This window comes from Suillus clintonianus (assembly GCF_016758775.1).
Source record: "Suillus clintonianus strain FC179 chromosome Unknown DEU56scaffold_55, whole genome shotgun sequence".
Lineage (NCBI taxonomy): Eukaryota > Fungi > Basidiomycota > Agaricomycetes > Boletales > Suillaceae > Suillus > Suillus clintonianus.
The window spans coordinates 225,467-245,714 of record NW_024539279.1 but is presented as its reverse complement, the minus strand read 5'-3'; the positions used below and the strand labels follow the sequence as shown (position 1 = coordinate 245,714).

General features: G+C 47.1%; 6 protein-coding genes across 6 annotated transcripts; 4 read left to right on the top strand and 2 right to left on the bottom strand.

Moving 5' to 3' along the window:
- Positions 1-409: 409 nt before the first annotated feature.
- DEU56DRAFT_757640 (uncharacterized protein) lies at positions 410-3,254 on the top strand (the record flags this gene model as incomplete). Its single annotated transcript, XM_041350149.1, has 14 exons — positions 410-490; positions 539-547; positions 605-685; positions 741-856; positions 954-990; positions 1,045-1,538; positions 1,641-1,687; positions 1,746-1,807; positions 1,862-2,008; positions 2,065-2,100; positions 2,319-2,563; positions 2,636-2,839; positions 3,004-3,108; positions 3,173-3,254. 14 exons carry the CDS (start codon positions 410-412, stop codon positions 3,252-3,254), a joined length of 1,746 nt encoding a protein of 581 aa, XP_041206625.1.
- Positions 3,255-4,183: 929 nt separating this feature from the next.
- On the top strand, positions 4,184-9,989 carry DEU56DRAFT_902548 (uncharacterized protein; the record flags this gene model as incomplete). Its single annotated transcript, XM_041356600.1, has 23 exons — positions 4,184-4,201; positions 4,277-4,353; positions 4,512-4,584; positions 4,636-4,891; positions 4,937-4,961; positions 5,010-5,098; positions 5,134-5,358; positions 5,483-5,733; positions 5,795-5,840; positions 5,896-5,913; positions 6,019-6,092; positions 6,618-6,761; positions 6,820-6,939; positions 7,153-7,212; positions 7,262-7,627; positions 7,976-7,992; positions 8,018-8,098; positions 8,143-8,242; positions 8,417-8,774; positions 8,843-9,118; positions 9,171-9,257; positions 9,320-9,418; positions 9,478-9,989. The coding sequence occupies 23 exons, from the start codon at positions 4,184-4,186 to the stop codon at positions 9,675-9,677; spliced, it is 3,060 nt and encodes a 1,019-aa protein (XP_041206624.1). The 3' UTR covers positions 9,678-9,989.
- Positions 9,990-12,906: 2,917 nt separating this feature from the next.
- Positions 12,907-15,247, bottom strand: DEU56DRAFT_973348 (cytochrome P450). The gene is made up of 13 exons (XM_041359515.1): positions 15,017-15,247; positions 14,817-14,946; positions 14,570-14,758; positions 14,366-14,514; positions 14,194-14,309; positions 14,032-14,146; positions 13,960-13,973; positions 13,721-13,910; positions 13,614-13,670; positions 13,541-13,565; positions 13,369-13,491; positions 13,168-13,311; positions 12,907-13,118 (listed from the first exon to the last, which is right to left on the bottom strand). The coding sequence occupies exons 1-13, from the start codon at positions 15,213-15,215 to the stop codon at positions 13,061-13,063; spliced, it is 1,509 nt and encodes a 502-aa protein (XP_041206623.1). The 5' UTR covers positions 15,216-15,247; the 3' UTR covers positions 12,907-13,060.
- Positions 15,248-15,310: 63 nt separating this feature from the next.
- On the top strand, positions 15,311-17,245 carry DEU56DRAFT_814307 (uncharacterized protein). The gene is made up of 8 exons (XM_041353728.1): positions 15,311-15,475; positions 15,530-15,940; positions 15,992-16,268; positions 16,334-16,371; positions 16,429-16,517; positions 16,572-16,804; positions 16,857-16,875; positions 16,925-17,245. Exons 2-8 carry the CDS (start codon positions 15,767-15,769, stop codon positions 17,025-17,027), a joined length of 933 nt encoding a protein of 310 aa, XP_041206622.1. The 5' UTR covers positions 15,311-15,475; positions 15,530-15,766; the 3' UTR covers positions 17,028-17,245.
- A 115-nt stretch (positions 17,246-17,360) lies between these two features.
- DEU56DRAFT_457878 (cytochrome c-like domain-containing protein) lies at positions 17,361-18,398 on the top strand. The gene is made up of 5 exons (XM_041346326.1): positions 17,361-17,524; positions 17,580-17,679; positions 17,728-17,845; positions 17,913-17,989; positions 18,111-18,398. The coding sequence occupies exons 1-5, from the start codon at positions 17,509-17,511 to the stop codon at positions 18,274-18,276; spliced, it is 477 nt and encodes a 158-aa protein (XP_041206621.1). The 5' UTR covers positions 17,361-17,508; the 3' UTR covers positions 18,277-18,398.
- Positions 18,399-18,456: 58 nt separating this feature from the next.
- DEU56DRAFT_914536 (uncharacterized protein) lies at positions 18,457-19,990 on the bottom strand (the record flags this gene model as incomplete). Its single annotated transcript, XM_041357627.1, has 8 exons — positions 18,457-18,561; positions 18,608-18,785; positions 18,836-19,042; positions 19,092-19,203; positions 19,258-19,400; positions 19,461-19,582; positions 19,638-19,787; positions 19,835-19,990. The coding sequence occupies 8 exons, from the start codon at positions 19,988-19,990 to the stop codon at positions 18,457-18,459; spliced, it is 1,173 nt and encodes a 390-aa protein (XP_041206620.1).
- Positions 19,991-20,248: the final 258 nt, after the last annotated feature.

Below are 20,248 nucleotides of genomic sequence, written 5' to 3'. Positions count from 1 at the left end.
AGGAGCCGTGCTTTTTGGGGCCAGAAAGGAATGCGAGCACGGAATCGATTATCGAGGCGCTAGATGAGATGTTCATGGACTGCACCCTCGATTTTGATTACGAAAATTAATGTTACATCACAGCAACTGACGCCAGTCGATGGGCGCGATTTGAATTCCTCGTCGGCCTTAATGTGAAGTAGTATGTGTTACATTACTCGATGGCACAATTTTCATTACTCATGACTGTCCATCACGTCTGCCCACCATTCCTGCCCACCGCCTCGCCCACCGCCCCTGCCTACCATGCATTCTTAGCTATTCGCTTGTGACCATCTTTGATTTCCGGCCATTGATAATGCATGGCCAGTCTTTATAATACATGGTTGGTCTTCGTTTGTTGCCAATTCGCTTGCCTGCTACCCTAATCATGGACAGTGTTCCGTCAATGTCTAATGTGTGGCTATACATGCCACAACGGAATTCCGTTCTTCGCCTCATACAACTCACTGTAAGTAAGCTCTATACTACAAATCATCCGCTGAATCTTTCCCTCTAGAACGAAGTGGTTCGTCGCCGTCCATCAGCGCTGCAGCCGTTGTTTCCTTTTAACCTGCGATTTTAGCATCCGTTTGTCACTTTTACGGGGGCAGAATTCGTTCTCATCGGATACTTGGCCGACTACACTCACATCTACCCCATCTATGTGAGTTTGTCTCCTCAAATCAAATAATTCTCTCATCGTATTGATTCGTTCGTAGTGTGACAAAGTATTCGAGAATGATCAGCCTTGGATTCATGTACTTCAACAGGTTGGAACGCTAGTTGTCCCCGGCGGGGGGATATGCACCATATCCACAATTTATTCGCGACAACGGTGAGAGCTTCGCCTCCCCAGACAGTTCGCTTATTCAATTGCGAAATCAGTTGGAGAGCGGTGCCTACGTTCGATCAATCAATTCTACCTGTTGCAGACCAGGTGTCAGAGGCTTAGCGCTTCCTTCGTGGTTGGTGAGTTTTGTTATTTAGTTGTAATCATACATGTCTTCATCGTCACATTGATAGCTTCCAGAGTTGAACGCATCGGTACAATTCCATCATGCTCCGTTTCCATTCGGATATCCACCTCCCGAGCATCTCGTTGTCCCTGATTCGTGTGCTGTGGAGACAGCCTCCTTTAGCGCATCTATGCCATTTTCATCGGGACATCCACCCCTCAAGCACTTCGGTCTCGCTGATCCGGTCCTTCAACATGCTGCTGAAATGCCTGTCATTGGCACGTCTGCGCCATGTTTGGATTACACTGATCTTGCATACAGTGACTTCAACTTCTACGACCACTCCACTGGCTATTCTGCAAGCGCCGTTGACGAGTATCTCATTCCAGAGGACACAAATGAAACACAACTCGAGCTAGCCTTCGGTGAGCAGCAACACACCATGTATCCCAGCCTGGAATGGAGAGACTCCACCAATACCGGCGTGGACAAGAACAACCGCTCACAAATACTTCGTTACATGAGGAGGACGCCCTGGAATCGAATAATCACGCTAACAAGGTGCTTGCTCATAGGCGGGTTGTGGACCGGAGCTTCCGGAAACCCATTTCGGATTTCTGCGACAAGCATGCGACGTCTGATAACGATTTGTTTTCTCACTAGTTTAAACATGACTCACAAGACCTACGAGGACATGGAGTCCCACCCAGGTCGGTGTCTTGCATTTTGGGTGTTTCGTTATGTGTCGCTATCTTACAGTTTGATCAGTGATCGCGAGGATTTCAGAGACCGAAACCGTGTCTGCTGGATGGCCTGTGCTTCGCTTAAGTGTATGTTTTCCCTTGTCCTTGCTTTCGCTTCCTCCTAGGAACTAATTTGAGCAGCTGGTTAAGTCGTTCTCCAGTGCCAAATCGGACCTAGGAAAAATCCTGAAAGGTGCGATGTCAGCGCACCCCGACTTTGCCGGTACCAAGACGATCGAGAAGGCTATCTCCTTCGTTCTGGCTCTTAACTCGGGCCAATCCTCTCAGGTAAGAGACTGCAGACCAACTAGCATAATTTGACCTCAAGCGTTTTTGTTTTCCAGATCCAGCAAGCAATTTCGGACCTCATAAGTCACCAGGTATTTCGAGAAATTCTGTGGGGGTCCCTTTTGTACCCTGTCGACGGGTTATCGGATGGAAATTCCAATGGAAGAATCGGCGACCTTTTTCCAGAAGAGGTTCTGTCAAGGTTCAATTGTTTAGCCCAACACCTGGCTGGAAATTTAATGACTTTCGCAAGTCTTTCTTCCCCTTACCCTTTTGTATCGAACTAACGAAATTTGCATCAATATGTCAGGTTTACCATATTCTACTTCTCATGGTGAAGGATGAATTAAAGAAGAGGAAGATCATGAGCGAAGCCGAGGTCGGAAACGAAGCTGAGGCCGAGGTCGAGGTGAACATCGATATCGACGCCAGCGCTAATATCCTGGAACCAGCGCCGATGAATGCCATTATCATGGCGGCTCTAGACCATATGTACGAGCACCCACACATGTATCCAACGTTCTCGGAGGCCGTGAGGAGTCTCCCCTTCATAACGTAAATTTCATATGTGCACTGTTTTTACCTAGCTCATCATGATCTACATTTAGGAGTTCTAATGTTCTTCAGATCGCTGCAAAGTCGCGACTTGCGAAAAGCACTATCTCTGACACTACTGGTGACAGGCGAATGGTCCTGGAAGACGTTCGGGCCTATCGTTGTTCAGCCAATCCCCTCTGATCAGTTTGGCGCGCTTCCCAATAGCAACGGCTTTAGTTCCCCGAAGTCTCTGAGAGTCGCGTGGGACTTGCCCATGTCATCATTCTCGCGCAAGTAAATAGGACGTACGGCGCCGCTTTTTTCGTATGCCATCTTGTACTAAATCCATGTATAACAATCTTTGGAGCTGTCCTGTAATGCCCAGAAAGCCGTAATCCCATGCATTTTGGCTCGTCTTCTGGAAACAAGTTTAAAACGTTTATTGGCCGACTATGAAGCTTGAAGAGCACACATCGCACAGAGCTCGAAATTGGCAGCGCAGTCAAACACTGCATGGTATTGAGATACGATCACAAGAGGTTCAAATTCGCATCATGCCATGGGTGAGTGCGCTCCAGCACTTAAACAATATTTATTAGCTAACTACGTCACTGATCGGCGGAACAGTACGGCCCAAAGTACGGCTGGCTGGTATTCCCGTCCGGCAAACCTCGGCAAACAGTCAGATACATTCGGAGTTAGAAATTAACCTGGGCAGAATTGAAGTTCCGCTTATAGACAATTGATCACCCGCCTTACCCACGCCAATACACGACAACTACCATTTGCATTACTTACGGCAAATAGCCCCTGTCGAACCGTCAAACCCCGCATCGTAACATATCATAACACAGATGTCCCGCACAAACCACGCGGCCTGTAGAGGATCGCTGCCACTGAAAGGCAGGAAAGTTTTGGTAAGTAACGACTGTAATCAGCGACAGTAACTAACGATTTCTATCAGACGCAAGTTGATCTGTGGTTCGATTCGGTGAGTCTGTCAGGAACTTCTCACCGATGGCTTACCCGAGATATACAGCGTCCCGTTCAATCGGTCGCCGTCCCGCCCACGCGCCGTCCGGTCGTGACGTTAAAGATAACGTTCATCCATGCTGTGAATAAAGCGAGAGCAATGCTTCGGGTACGTCACGCGAATTTCATTAGCACAACCATGATTCACACACGCCATCTATGTACATAGCTATAATGATTCGGACTCGGGGATGATTGTCACGCCTTAGGCGTTTACGCATATAGCAGGGCCTGACACATCCCATATATCCATCATCCATCATGAGATATCCAGCTTGTAGCATAGATCTTCAAATCCCCCCACATTTCAGCGCTACAACAATTGTACAGTAATTTAGCACATATCAGATTCCGCGCAAGATCACAATCGGTCTGATTTTTCCATAGGCCTGCATACATACTAGCACAGTACCATAATGATCTTGCTATATGTCACCTACTATATCCTATATCCCTCATGATCACTCCAACTGCCTTCGCTAATTATATCCATGGACCCTGGTTTCAGGGTTGTTCCGAGCGGAGGTATTATGATCAGAATCGTGCGTGGCGTGAAATATAAAAATATCAATACCTCACTATCATCGTGTGAATGTTGAACGAACGATGGCCACGACGGTGACGGTACGTACTTTGTTCAACCGCGAGCTCTAAAGCTATTTGTCTAGCGAGACCCCAGCTAAAAGAATTGTTTGATAGATGTCGCAGCTGCTCGATTGCAGTATTCCTATCTGGCCTACACAACTCGGGCGGTACACCGAAATGGCACGGTCACCGTGAGTGTCGTCAATATTACAGGACGAACACGGAGTACTCACACAATGACATAGGGATTCTCTACAGCGCAACTATGACATCGACGTGATGCAGATCGAATTGCCTCAGTTGGTAACCTTTGTTACTGACGATGTTGATCTAACCGCGGCATCAACAGGTCCGAGATGCGCGGGGGTTGGACCGAGCTGGTTCACCCGTCAGGAGCCGTATACAACTACAATGCGGGAATGGTGAGTGCGGGCTAGTATTTGAATTTACACGCTCACTTTGTTCTAATAAAGAAAACATTCGCCGAAATGAACTTGAGGACTTGTTCAGAGGAACGGCTCCGGAGGCTTGAGTCCTGGGTCAGAGCGTCAAGAGCCAAGCTAAACGGAAAGGGATATTTGCTAGTCGTGGAGCCGATCGTAGTGCAAGAGAAGGAAGTCTATCCGTACTATTACGTCGTCCCAGAAAATCATATCATTACCTGGGTGGAGCCAGTGAATGGCTACCTTCTTTTCCAGGAATCTATGGCATCGCACTGGAATCATAAAAGTACGTCCCTTTTTTGTCCATTGATTCTTAGACTTGATTGTACAGGACTCGAACTGGAGGCTCAATTTTGGTAAGCGATTGTTATACTGACACGGAACGTTTCTTACTGATTGAGTAGGAAACATGCCGAATATTTTCCTCACGAAATCACAATACCCCTCTCCGAAGTAAGAGCTTTGCGAATTCAGCTGAACTGGTATCGCGTAGGTGAGTTATTTAGCGTTATAGAGCCCGATCGAAAGTACCTCAACAACAAACAGAAGCATTGGCCATTGAACAGTCAACAGCGGCTTCAATATTCTGGACTCTGGACCAGATGAAGGAAATGACCGATGAGCTGATCATTGCTGGCACGTACCTTTATCTTCACCGTTCAACCCACATTAATATTATCAAATTGATGACTGACACAGAGGAACTTGCAGAACCTGATGGGACCATGAAGGGACCAGGTGTTGCAATATGTGGTGCGTGAGCTTTAAGGTAGCTGGCAATCAGAAAACTTATCTTTCGCGAGGCAAAATATTGCATATGCTCCGTACGATCCCGTTTTCTCATACCATACGTCATTGAATCAAGCGATCAAAACAGGTCATCACGAATACCTGAACCATTATGGCCAACCCGAAGCTCGCCTGATACGAATGCACTCACTGGCCGAAAAACGCAGAGACCTCGAAGATTCTCCCTTGATCGCTGGCGCTGCAGCCGCCATGCTTTGGATTCCATTGATGATGCTTAGACGCCTTAAAACGATTTACGTTGATGGTCTCGTGAATGTGGTGGACATAAGGAGTTTTACTGACAATTTCAGTGCCCAGGCTAAAGCTCAAACCACCGTGGTAAGTGCTCTGTCGCGGACCTAAATGAACATGCTTACTATGACTTCGTCTGCTCTGACAGGCAAGTGTCATCATGGCCGTCAACGCCAGCATCCTTGCTGTCCCAGGTTTGGGCACGCAACTTACCACGAAAACGATGTGCTCTATCTCCTTCGTTCTCAGTTTCTACTGTATTATCGGGTGCGCAATAGCACAACACTTTGGTCACAGGTTAAGATCCCTTGACTTTGCGGTTCGAACGATTTCATTTTCCGTAACACGGGCCTGACGTTATCAACTTGACAGGTGTATTATCTACAGGAGAAGATGGCCAGTCTTGCTATCATCGCAAGTATACCGAGTTTTTTGTACCTGACGAGGTAATTAAAACTTGGATCAAAATGTCTCATTACTCACGGGGACCACTGCAGTTTGGGATTTTCCATCCTCGGATTTCTGGCAGGTGTATTTACTGCTGAATTCGGACTATCTTTGTCTGCAAGGATTGGATGCGTGCTGGCGCTCGTTGTTGGAGCGGGCCTCATACTTCCGTTGACGATAGCCAGTTTCGGTCCTGGCCTGATTCGGTGACGAGGAACGACTCCTGTATTGGAGCAACGCATTAATGGCTAACGGACCGCGAACGATGCATATTAGCCTTCTGTACGTCGTAGGGAGATTCTAGCTGTTCCTTCATCATATCTTAGCGTTTCATATTCATTCTAAAAACTTCGTTGCTTCTCAGTGCTTCTCCCGTGTGACAACGAGTCACGATTGGTGATCTCGACTTAGTATCATAGACAGTAAATAAATCGGAGTTTGAAAGACTTGCCAGTGGATGTTGAGTTCGAGTTCTCGACGCAGCGACCATCGACAACACCCTTTCTTCCCGCCATCAATCACAGAAACATCCTTCTTGGTGCTGCACTACGATCAACCCGAACATTGACCTATCAGCGCCCCGGACCCCAATCAATAAAAATATCTTATTGATTCCACCAGTTATGCGTTCTATGTGGGTTCCCTCGCTCGAGAAGAGGTTATCAAAGGTGAGTGATGCTTGAACGAGCGAGCTGACTTATCATCGCGCCACATCTGATTGGGCAGGTCGCTACCCACCCCCATGGATGCTGGGTTCTGCAGCGTTGCATTGACCATGCTTCGGACCACCAGCGCATCCAGCTTGTGAGCGATATCACTTATAACGCGTTGGCGCTCGTTCAAAAAGTGAGCATTTTTTTAAATCTTGATGGACGTTTTCATGCCGACTGGGACTGGTGCATCTTGTGTGGCCGAACACAGTACCAGGAAAATTTCGATTGAAGAGTTACTCAACCGCTCCCGCTTGGAGAAACTACTTCGCGACTCGTATGGCAACTATTGTGTGCAGGTACCATTTTTCTTTTGTGCATTTGTCGCTTGGGCTGGACATTCTTGTAGACCGCGCTAGACTATGCCGATCCTGCGCAGCGTATGCTCCTCCTCAAAAGCATTCGCCCAGTCCTTCCCTTAATCCGCAACACTCCTTACGATCCAAACCGTGTTGCAGCGGGAACAGGCCAACGTCGAGAACTTCAGCTATCATGCCCCTTATGGCATGATGCTCATGGGCAACTCTGGCCATTACGGTGGCAACCCCGGTTATCATGGTCACGGTCACCACAATGCAGGGGCCCGGTACATCCCCCAGGGAATGCACCCTACCAGTGTTGCTGATGTCTATGCCCAGGGAGGCTTGTATGGTATCCAAGCGCAAGGCTCCTACGGCCATTCTCGCCTCGGTCCCCAAATGCACGGTGTTCAGGCGCGTTCGATCGACGGATATGTCTTGCAAGGCACCTCTCCTCATAGCACGAGCCTGACACCCCCTCATACCCAAGCCACTGGCTATACGGGCGTTGCTGGATATGCTAACGTGAGCCCTTTTGGCACGGTCGGTGTTGCCGGGTCATTGAATGATCCTTATCAGAGCTACGCCTATGGCATGTAGAACGGGGTACATTGTATGCCGATTTGGACGTTTCTGCTCTTTCGTTCCTTGCGCACCCGCGCAGTTGCTTTTCAACGGTTTTAATGTATATTTTATGTACTTGTGTTCGACACTCATACCTCGATGGTTTTAATGTATATTCTATGTCCTTGTGTTCAACGCTCGATACCTCACAAGCATGTCGCTCGGCTGCAGATCTCATCTTCCGGGAGATTTTTTTCAATCATGAGCAAGGGCTGACTTCTATCATACCGCGGCGCTTTTTTTTCTTAGGTGAAAAATTCGCTTTTGTAAGTCTTGTTTTCACTGGCCCAGGTTCAAACGTTCAGTACAACGTAAATTTTGCGAGGATATTGTGAGGATATTGCAAAGCATTTGCATAGACACTCCACAACGGTGAGGGATGACGATAATGCATAACTATTATAAGGATACTGTAGCTCTCGTCTGCCGACTGCATCTGATTACAAACAGCCACCACGAAGTCAAGCTCGTACAGCGGGTGACCATCATTTTGCAGAGATGCGGGTCTTCCTTCAAGTGTTTATCTGCTGACTGTCACAGTTGCGAGACCTACGATGCTTCATCAGAATTGAAGTCCTCTTGCAATGTATTGTTGTTTGACGTTATAATGCTGATGTTTTTACAATACTCTGTCTTTGGATATAATCTGCGCATTTTTTATTTGATTTTGGCATAAATATCTATTTAAAGCATCTCCAGCCCGATTCCGTGATGGGTCAAAACGAGATTCAGGCTATGAAAAATCGCGGGTGTTACCTTGAACAACAATTCATCATCGAAAGTGGATGGACGTATCGCAAGGTCACTAGCCAGTTACGAAGTTGGTTTCCCAAGGTCTTTGAACACTTGGATATCCAAGGCGAGAAGCGGCAACCAGCAACATTTCGGTCGACTTCAAGTTCTCACGACGAGAAGCCTATTTGGCGACTCCTTAACAAGAGTGGACAAACACTAGCAGTTGTCGATATCGGGTTTCCGACTGGGAATGACCTTGCGAAACACAAGGGCCGGGACAAGGCCAGCGTTAGTGATTGTCATCTCTGGTTTGGTGGGTTCATTTACATTTTTTGCTTCATTGCGCTAAAACACACATCAAATTTCACTGGCCCTTACTAGTCACAAGGAACCGGATTCCTGATGATATCTACGAATCTTGGAATACACAACCTGTCGTAGCAGGTTCAGATTCCGAACGTGATGATTGTAGCGATCGAGATGTTCTTTTTTCAGACACGGACAGTCCAGATGATTCAGTCAGCAACAAATCAGATAATGAGCTTGCGAGTTCATTGATGGAACTCGATATGACCTCAGAAACTGAAGTCAAGGACCTGAAAGGAAAAGGAAAGATGAAAGCGGCACTGGCTAGGTCACCAACAATAAGCCGAAACGGTAAGTCACTATTTATGATTCGAGTTGCGCATGGACTGATCCATTTCGATAGCGAAGCGCAGTCACACACTGCTTTCCCCGTCACCATCAGAAACTACTACTAGGAAAGCAGCTCAGAAGAAACTTCGAGTCAAAAAGGGTTTGTCCTTCCACTACCGTGACGACTCAGTGCATCCGTACTTATTTTATTTGTTATTCTAGAATCTGCGAGTGACACCATTCCCCTCTTTTTCAACTCCGAGTCTACAAACTCACCACCTCCATCAACGCAACCTGCTCGATCCAATACTAGTAGCCATGGCGAGTTTATCATTCCACTCATTTATGCTATTTATTGTTTAATCTTTGCATTATTTTAGAAACAGTGTCGTTTCGTACTAGTCGAGTCACGGCGCCAGCTAATGAGTTATCCTCTCCACCCGACTTCGTGTCAGTCAGCGAGGCGGATGTCCTGTGGCGCAACAAAATACAGGACGACGACCCTTTTGCACCAGAATGTATCAATCCTTGGGACACCCGTTATTCTATGTTGAATCCCGCCAGCCTCCGACTCATTTGAGCAGAGTCGCAATACTCTCGCGCAACATTTGACAGCGACCCAGTCTACAGGCACACTAATTTGATTGTTTTTCCATTGCACATTGTGGTTCTGCTACTATCCTCATCATCTCATTCCGTACTCCTACCTCACATCCACGCGATGCATCACCTACTACTAATGATTTGCAGTCACATACATGATTTCACTCGTTACCTACTTTAACCGTTGTGTTCTCGAGACTCGAACTGATAGTTACCAGCATTGGCAACCAAGCCCTCGTCTGATCGACCTACCTTGACCGTTGTGTTCTCGAGACTCGAACTGATAGTTTCCGGTATTGACAATCAAGCCTTTGTTTGATCAACCTACCATTGTGTTCTCGAATTGTCTGATCGCTGGTGTTCATGGGATGTATTTTTTTTAAAGAGCTTTGACGCTGTCAACACAACTCCACGTCTCCGAGTCATCCTCTTGAATGCGGAGGCTCCTCATCGATGAAAACGCGCACCGCGCAAGCTGCGGAACGCGCAAATATTAAATGTGCAGGTATAACGCCATACGCGGAAGCCATGTGACGCGACGCGCTGTCACGAGTCACAACACTTCTCGAAACCGACTTCAAACACTTTTAATTCTCAAATATAATAAATGAATATAGAGTCGATAACTTAATCTCACATCATGATATTCATGATATCTGCGTATACCGTGACACCTTGAAATTCTGAAATGCACATCACCGCATTCACAGTGCTTGTTGCTAATGGACTCTGCGCTCGTACAGCTTCAACTTGGAGATGGATGATCAATTTGTGGTGTGGCTCCTATATTGTTTCTGACGCTTCTCTAACCCAAGATACTTTTTAGAAGGCCTCATGGAATGTCAACATAGCCACGCCCATCATAAATCATGTCGGTGTGCATGTGGCAACTCCCTTGTTGTCGTTCACAGGCTGACTGAACAACACATTCTACATGATTATGGTGATGTTTAATCTTGAACTGACCAGCATACAACAGGCCCTAGCAGCTGGTCATGAAAAAGACATATTTTGATGCTCCAAGACGAGAGTTTAATTCCATACATATCGGTTTTTTGACTTGGAGCCGCTATCAATCATGATGATCCAGGAAATCTTTTTTCAAGATTATCCACCGATTCTTAAAAGAGTAAGCCCCTCATTAGTCACTCACAAGCTGAACTTGCGAAAGTTGAACTTCAATTAGAGGGATGTTCATATGTGTGTTTGCGACTAGTATGTATCTTTGTTTATCTTGTTTAGCGGACACTGGAGCAAGTGTTAGGAACTCTCCGGTATGAAACCATGGGTCTTTCTGTGACCGAACCGAAGGACGCATCCGTAAGTTTCATTTCCATAGTACAAGACTTACTTGAAGCACAGCCGCCATCAGTTTTATGAATAGATCATCTTTGAGTCCTTCCCTAGAGCGGAAAAAGAATCTGATGTAGACGACATCTTCAAGTTATCGTTATCGCGATAGTATACTTTAAGATTGACGCTATTATTAATCCCACCCCATCGAACAGGCAAACGTGTATGAGATGCAGTATCAGTTTCACCTCCTGTTCATCACGATATATATGGTATATAACACTAGTCCACCTTTCAAGGTGTGACTCACCAGAGGGCACTTTGAACTCCCAACGCTCGAGAATACTCATACCTTGACATGTCCGCACAGGTGCAATCAGCGAGCATTGCTGCTGAGCATTTGGCTCTCATATCATTCACTTTTGTGGTGTATGATCATGCTATCACATTCGCTCAAGAGGTGATTTAGCCTTTACAATTTATGGCAATGTAACCTTTATTGACCACCGTCGTTTGTTCTAGGTAACTTTTTTCTGGTCTGGTCCTTGGTCGGCATCAAGAGTACTATATCTCAGTGTAATGCCATCAGTGAATCATATCTTTCTTGCCAGAAACTAACCACTGGTTCCGCAGATCCGATACTTGGCTCTGGCACAAGTTTGGTGCGTTTTTGACTCCATCGAATGAAAATCCAGTAGCTGACAACGTTGACTAGTCTTAACCTTTGCGGTCCGTCGGAGTGAACGTTACTTGGCCTGGCTTTTGAAACTAACAGACTCATAGGAAGAGTGAAGATTTTCAGTTCTGCAGTGTGTACTTCTCAAGTTGTGTGTATTGTCGTTTAGGGTCTTATTGATGGCTTTCCGCAGGAGTGAGCTGTTACACATAACAAGGCCCCAACAGACCGCTCACATTTATACAGAGAGTCCGTGTTGCCTGTGATGCTTGTCATCCTTGCATTCGTGGTCATGACGCTTTGCCAATGTCTGTTTTTTTCGCACTCATCGATCCCACCGATTTGACTGGTGTATGCAGGCGTCATAACATTACGAGTATGGCATTTGTTCCATCGGGGCTGCTTCATTAGATGGCTAGCCGTCACTGTCCTGATATTTTGCGTAGCAGGAGCTGCAACAAATATCGGTGTCAGGTTCAGTGACTTCAAGACCTTGTTCACGATCTCTGGGACCTTTTCGCAGCGCCCTACGCTTTTGTTCACCCTCTACCTGCCAGCCTTAGTCCTCCATACGACCATGCTCTCATTAAAGATGTATCGCTTTTACATCAGCCCAACAGCATTGCAGAGACAAGGGATCATTTCCCGAATCGTGACAGAGTAGGGTTGCTTATTAGTCATAAGTTCTGCTCTAAAAGCTAATGTTTGTTCAGAGGGATATTTATGTATACCTTTGCGACCGGTGAGCACATACATCGATCCTTCACGTTTGAGGGACACTGACACTGAAGCCAACAATGACAGGAGCGCTACTGTATGAAGTCGTCAGTGAATTTATAGCTAAACCAGAGGTCAGTTTTATCACCATAGCTTCACGACATATTCCAACTCAAAACCCTTGACAGGTTTACGATTCAGCTCTGGGTGGAAAGTAAGTTTGTTTCGTCCAAAGAATTTCACTGAGGCTCACGAGTATCTATTTCCCAGCATAGCGGTAGCAACTACAGCCGTCTCCGTCTGTCGCGCGATGCTAAGCATCCGCTCATTGGCTGCAACCTACCATGTCGATCCGGCATGGTTGCTCAACCATGCGGAACTCAGTCGTGTCCGATGGAGGAGAGGAGCCACAGATGGAGAAATTTTCGTTGAAGTCAACGAGATGGATGTGATTGTCCCTTCGCAATCATCTGCTGGGACAACAGAAGGTCAAGACGACGTATCAAACCTCATCTAACTCGTATATTTGGAACATTATTTCCTTTATCAACACATTCTTGCGGAAACAGGACATCAATGCAACGAGGGTGTATAAAGGAGTGAAAAACGAAGTCACATGTAATTACTGTGTCAAACATCGTCCTTTCGATTACGTAAAATAGCTGGACCAACGATCATATATCTACCTTGCGGAGCCTTGGAGTGATGCTGCATGGAAAGGGAAGTGGGTGACTAAAGAAAGGTCTTATTAGTTGAAACACAGGAACGGGAGCGAACGCACATTGCGACACCACTAGACCATTCCACTTCAAAATCAACTGCATCCCCGTTTGCACCGGTTCGTTTCGAAAATGCAAACGTGGTAAGTAGGCAAGATATTGCTATCCATAGAGAAGCGTCTGCAAGATGTCGGCCAACGCAAATCCTGAAAGATCACAAGGATGTTTATTGTTAAATGTAAAGGTGAAATATCGTGACAAACCTTCTCCCAAATCCATAGGCTATATTGACGGTGTCGTCATTGAGGCTGCCATCAGCGTTCAGGAAGCGCTCGGGTGAGAACTGCGAAGGATTTGGGTATTTATGTTCATTTTGTGACATTGCCCTATAAAGCGGTTGGCCTCTGGATGATACCCATGGATATACCTACTCACCACACATTCGGCACAATAGCGGCACCTGTTTACGAGGTCAGCAAGGAACATCAGAAAATATAAAATTTCATGCCTTTGGGTATATAGAATCCCTCGTAGACATCACTATCCACCGACGCATGCGGTGTTGCTACACTATTCCGTGAGAAGAGGACGTGCACCAGAAAACCGTAAACGCACAAAGGGGCAAAATCGGATGCCAACGAAGAGTTTCCCGGAGGATAGCATCAATATATTGCAGGGATGACCTATCTTCGAAAGTGGGTAACCTCGATGCGCCAACGACGGCATCAATCAGAGTATGGGCTTTTACTTGTATTTCCGGGAAAAGTACCATGGCAAGGATGAATACTTGCAATACCCCCGAGGTCTAAGTCAGAATCAGAGCAGTGTAAGATTGATTACTTGAAACTGAATACCGTTTCGGAAGCAGCTTCTCGGACAGTTCTCATCAATATTATTCCGGTACGCTATATCCGACTGGTGCTCACCTCCAAATGCTGTGGCTGCACTTTCCTTAATGATTGTCATCTCACCAGAAGAATTTTTTCCGTCGATTCGTCTGAGGGCGTTTGAAACCATGGATAGCTGCGCTGTCCCTTCAGCCTTATGGAACAGGTTAGGTGCGAATATACAAGAACTCAACGGCATACCGTTCTTTTGAGTGCCAACTGGAAAGGATCGTTCATCCACTCTCGAACCCACTCTCGTGACTGGGTGGCCTTCCTCTTGATCGACATACCAGGGAACCATGCTGGTAGTCGAAGAACTGCATAAACAGCATGAAGTCCAGCCCCGGGCCAGAAAATACAACTTAAAACCCACAGATCGGAAATGCAGTGAACAAAGCAGCCACCTCAGGCCGAAGTTCCTGCACAGCCAGCTTGAGCGACTTCCAAATGAGCTCCACCAATGCGTCATCGCGCTCCGTTTCATAGTCATATAAAGCTGACATGATCAGGGAAGATGAATATCTGGCAGAGAATCTCGGTATCAATAATCCACCGCACCGGGCGGGAGAAGACTCACGTGTGAACATGCTTTATGAACTCCTCTGGTGTATCAAGCATGTCACGAATAAGCTGTTGAGCCTTCCGCTGCTGCATTGGACGGTAACTTAGAGCTGCTTCTGCCCTGAATGCTTGATGGAATACCCTCCTTTGCCGACGCCATCTAGCTCCATATTCTATAAGTACGGTGTTGAAATCCAATCCGAAACTGTTAGAAGCACTGTATTAGGAACTACACTGGATGGTTGGTTAAACAGAGCTCCTACAGAGCGCTTGTTGGGAGGGTTGGCCTGTTAGAGTAGTTGTGTGACCGCTTCTCTAAAAGCTCAATCGCCACTTTCTCGGAGTTGATCACAATAATTTGTTGACCGAGAAGGTGCGAGTATACAATATCGCCTGGAGACCATTTAGTAGCAACGATTCGACGCAGTCAATTTTTGCAGTGTTTCCATGCCATTGCACTCACCGTATCGTTTGCCCCATTCCGTATAAGCCAACCATGGTGCATTGATGTCGATCCCTCGGACATTGCCAATGAATGGAATAGCCCGCGGTCCCGGCGGCAGCGGAAGCATTTTTCTTCTCTCCATGCCACAACGGACCGCACCAACAAGAGTGGCGCAGATTAAGGCGCCAATGCATACATCTCTCCAGTCCGACGACATGATGGAGGCGAAGGAGCTGACCCGGAATTCGGGCAAGTCCGTATATATATGAATATTTTTTTACCTGACCCTTTGGACCCTTTGTGTCGCGCAGTTTGAGCCGGTTTCAACCAGAATCTGAACTCAGATTCGCCGCGAATATGATAGGCTTGGAAGTAACATGCGTGGCGTGCCGCTAATTGTCCGCAAGCTACACGTGCACGACGACTTGTACTTCAGCCCCAGTAAGTACTTAGGGGGACTACCACTTCACGACTTCGGTGAGTACTCGGTACGATATCGTTGAATGGGCGGGTCTAGACGTTTACAGACAGGTTGATTCGAAGGTCTAAATTGAATGATATCATCTGTTCTTGCGGGTTCTCTTCGCGCACACATAGCTAATTGAGTGGCTCATGAAGCTCCAGACGGCACATTAAAGATTTCCAAAAGATCAACCTACCTATGCTATACATTCGTCTTCATGACACACTCGTATCCTTTAGATTCGCTCACGAATCGATATCCCCCACTGAATCACAGGAAACACGTTTTCTGCATGCACCATCAGCATGTCTACGCTTCTCCCGCAACACCCTTGCAAGTGGACGATGAGGGCTCGTCGGCTCAAGGCTACATCCCTCCTCTTCTTCTTTCCTCTGTCAGAGTGGACATTCAGGCGCACTTTGACAGCTCCTTCACCGGCTGCAAAGAGACCTACACTCGGTCGTAAACAAACAATTTCGGTACGTCGAATCCGTTCCTTGGCTAGCTAAACACCAATACCACGCCTCCAGCTGGTCGAAATGCTTCCATTTGCTTCATCAGTCTGTATCCTTGCTGCTCTCGCCTGCGGCTCTTTTGCACTACAAAGCTCCCCGACAGTTTCCAGTACCCCTGATGTTAGCAGCTCAAGAATATATACAAGTGCTATCTCGAGTGTCATAGCTGCGGTGACACCCATGCTTGCTTTAATCTACTTCTGTCCACTATACCTTCTGTATCGGCACTCAAAGCGGCACCCAAGGTCTATCAATAAGATATCTGGGGCGCGAGTTCAGCAGTATGGTCCACGTTGGTGTCTTGTCCTCATTGCATGCTGCCTCGTTGCTGACGCGCCTTGACTTTGCCTTGACTAGTTGTATATGTATTCCTGCTGGCTGTTAGCCTGGCAGAGGTGAGAATAGTACTCCAAGTTCATCCAGAAACATGCCTGACCTCTTCACTACAATAGGTTGCAGATGCCACTTGGTTGTTGCTGCAATTTCGCTTCAATAACAACGCACCTGATCCCATTACCCGCAGCGGTGTACGCTTTCTCTTGTACGTTCATTTCACGGTTTGAAGTAGTCCATAATTGAGCATGCTGTCAAACAGGTTTTCAGCTTGTTGGACGACTGTGACTTCAGGCACATACACTTTGTTCTTCCTTGATCCCTTGTGGTCTAGACGTCCAATTGCGTCCATAGGCACGCAGGCAATCTGGGTGCTCGTGACGTGGGTATTCTGGGTTGCAGGAGCAGGTCTGTTCAACAAGTCGCTTCCTCGCTTGTTCATGAGTGGATCGTGCGACGGAGTGGTGTATTGCGGTCAATTGCAGACGCTCTTTGGTAAAGAAGTTGTACTGTGAAAGATTTAACAATAACTGACGTGCAAATTTAGGTTTTGCGGTTGTTCAGATGTACGTATGTCGAGATTATATTGGGCTGGTGACTGATCACGTTGAATAGCCTCACCTTGACTTTTGGAATGCTTGTAATTACCTGGCTCGTTTGGCAATCGGCTCGCAATATCCGCCATCCGATGGTTATCCGAGTTGCAGCCGCCACATAGTTCTGGCGTGTAACATTGTGTACTGCCGCGTTCCAGGGCCATTGCCGCATTACCGCCATAAGTTGCGAGCTATAGGTTAAAGGCTGTTTGTGTCGTGAACAATAATGACTGCTATATTATGTGGATTTCTGGCATATATCCGACATGTGTGTGTTGATATCATGTAGCAATAGCAATTACCACTACTTATGCTGTGAATCTGATTCATTCAATTGACCACCGGAGTTGCACTGGAGCGCTAAGCATACCGAGGGGACCGAGTTTGCTTCCGTTCCGTCTCCGAAATAACACGATGTTGATTGGCCAACGTAGCAACGGGGAAAACCGGCGACCCTTCGGCTTGATCGGATTCAAATCATTTTTGAAGCGAAAAGTTCCAAGACCAAAAGTATCCACTGGTCCACCATCGTCTCCACTTGCCTCCAAGGCCTAGCTCGTGTAATTAATCCTCTTCTCTTTTTCCACTTCATAGACTCTCGCAATGCCTTACGCTGCAGGTTCGTTCACATTTTCTGCTGCTGGGCGGAGTAGAAGAGGCTGACACTGTTTAAGGTGACGCTGGAAAGGGTGCTGCTATCTTCAAGAGGAGTTGTGCGTTGTGCCACACCGTCGGTGCGGGCGAACCCAACAAGGTTGGCCCTAACTTGCATGGGTAAGAGCGCTCGTTGATACCTTTGACTCTCGCTGAAGCATCTCCCAGTCTTTTCGGTCGCAAGACTGGTTCGGTTGCGGGTTTCTCGTATACGGCAGCTAATGTGAAGAAGGGCGTTGTATGGGGAGAAGACACTCTCTTTGATTACCTGGAGAACCCCAAAAAGGTTTGTCGCGAGCGTGGATAGCTTCTGTGCGTCATGGCCGACTGATGCACTTTCAATTTTTGCACAGTACATCCCGGGAACCAGTATGAACTTCGTTGGTCTCAAGAAGGAGAAGGACAGGAACGACCTCGTCACTTTCTTGAAGCAAGCGGTACGTCATTTTTCATCAAGAATAGCTGTGAGATCTAATGCTAACGAATTGCTACCGTTCCAGACTGCCTAATTTTATATCCACCACGGACATCACGTTCTCACTTATACACAGACTACAGCTATACTACGGTTCTGCATCAGGTCTTAGTGCATTAGACGACCACCCTTGCCCGCATCTCTTTGCATCCTTTATCCCCGCTCATACCACACTATACTCTTTACAACCCTTGCGTGTTGGTAGTCGGCGCTATGTCATGTTGCCTTCATGCACTACATGAACAGTGGGGTGATCAGCCTGTCGGCAATGGTGTTCAAACAAACATGGTGCGTAACACTAATATGCTCTAGCGCAAATCAATTCTACGCATTCCTATTGAATATATGAGATTGTATGGACAAAGAAATAGATAAGTAAATAATACAGGTGATATGGTGCTTATCCACAGAGAGGCTTCGTCTCATGCATCGTACATGACCAAATAGGACGGGCGGATGGCATCATTCGTGTAACACACTAGCTCATCATAATTTAGCGATCCTCCATTCACCACCTCCGCGAGGACCTAGAACAGTTGAGCAAGTACAAAAGGCCAGAGACATGGTACATACAGAGTCATAACCAGTCGGAGGCGCAGTTAACGATGTGTTGTCTTGCGTCATCTTATAACCTTTGCCAACAACCACTTTGTTTAGCAACATCGCCTTCAACCTTAGCGACGAGTTAATGTTCGTGGAGTAGTCATTTGATTTCGATGACGTCGAAGACGTGTAGATGCCCTGGCCGAACCTGACAGACGTGTCAAGATACCAGGATTGGACTGTTAAAGGGTAACATACCGGCCCCAGCCAGTCTTCTTGCCAAAGAGATTCAGGTTGTACGACGTTCTGAGAATGCAGCACAAGGAACATGTTTGAGATGAGCACAGCGTGCAGTTGCCATTATCGCCTAGATTGCATTCCCTGGTCGTACCGTGCCAGCGACGATTTTCGTTCCCTGCTGAACGCCCAGCTGCGACAAAGTTGCCGCGACCCTCGACGGCAGCACTGCTCCTTGTCAGCAGAAACACAAGCATCTACACTTACGAAGACTGACCGATATGCATCGTATTTAGCAATGGAGGCTGGCGACGCGATCACTTTGTGCACCTTCCGGACTGTCGGGCATGGAGTCTGATGTCTCCACGACGTCTTGAATTGGGCAGCGACTGCAGCACATAAAGATTATCAACCGCCCGCACTAACTTACGAGTGCTGCTCACCACTCTTAAATGTGTCGTGCCCTTGTGGGACTTCTATGAGCCCTGGAGCACTCTTCTCAGCTTTTGATGTGCACGCCTGACTGCAGAAGTGACCCTTGCTCTTCACAGCTTTTCCGCACAACAAGCAACCATTTTTCGCTGGACTGGATCGAGAAGCGGTAGTAAGTACTGTCAATACCCGACGCAAGGACAATTGAACGGACTTGGCTAGTTGTATAGGCTGCGCAGCAGGCGTTCCTGCAGTCTTCGCTTTTTGTGCGCAAGTTTTGCCACAGTACGAATGGGTCGTTGTGCCATCGTTGTACTTGGGTTGCTTATGACAGTGCTGAGGTTATATATGTCAGTCGACTTAATCTTTAAATGAGTACCGATCACCGTACGTCACATAATCCGCGAGTGGCTTTACTAGTCTTGTTTCGCTTAGGTTTGCTATTGGGGACGTGCTTGTTTTGTGCTGCAGTTGCACAAGTCTTCCCGCAGTACGAGTGGGTTCTCTTTCCGTCAAAATACTTCGGACGGACTTTGCAAATCTGCAACGGCGTTAGCTCGTGAAAGTAAAGACCTTCAGATCACATACGTCACAGATTGCTGGAGTCGCCGTCCCGGTGAACTGTTGGGTAGTCACATTAGCGGGTACGGGCTGTTTAGTTTGAGCTGCTTGGCCCTGCGAAGCGATGTATTGACCAGCCATCGTTCCGAGTACAGAAAGTATGGGTGGGACCGCGGCATTCATCTTGGTAGTATCAGAGGCACCAGGCTTGTCTCAAGCTAGATGACACTACTAGGATCAGGGCTAGATACTCAGTAAACTTGGCTCTCCAGGAGCTTCGAGTCTGCGGATGAGTTATGATTAGTGGTGTTCGAGGCGAACAGCACTTTATAACACACAGTCCATCGTGGAGAGGGGTCAATCGCTCTTCAATGAAACGCGTATGGCGCATGTTCTCCGCGAGGAAATAGAGACTCCGTGGTCTCAGTGCAACCTTGAAAT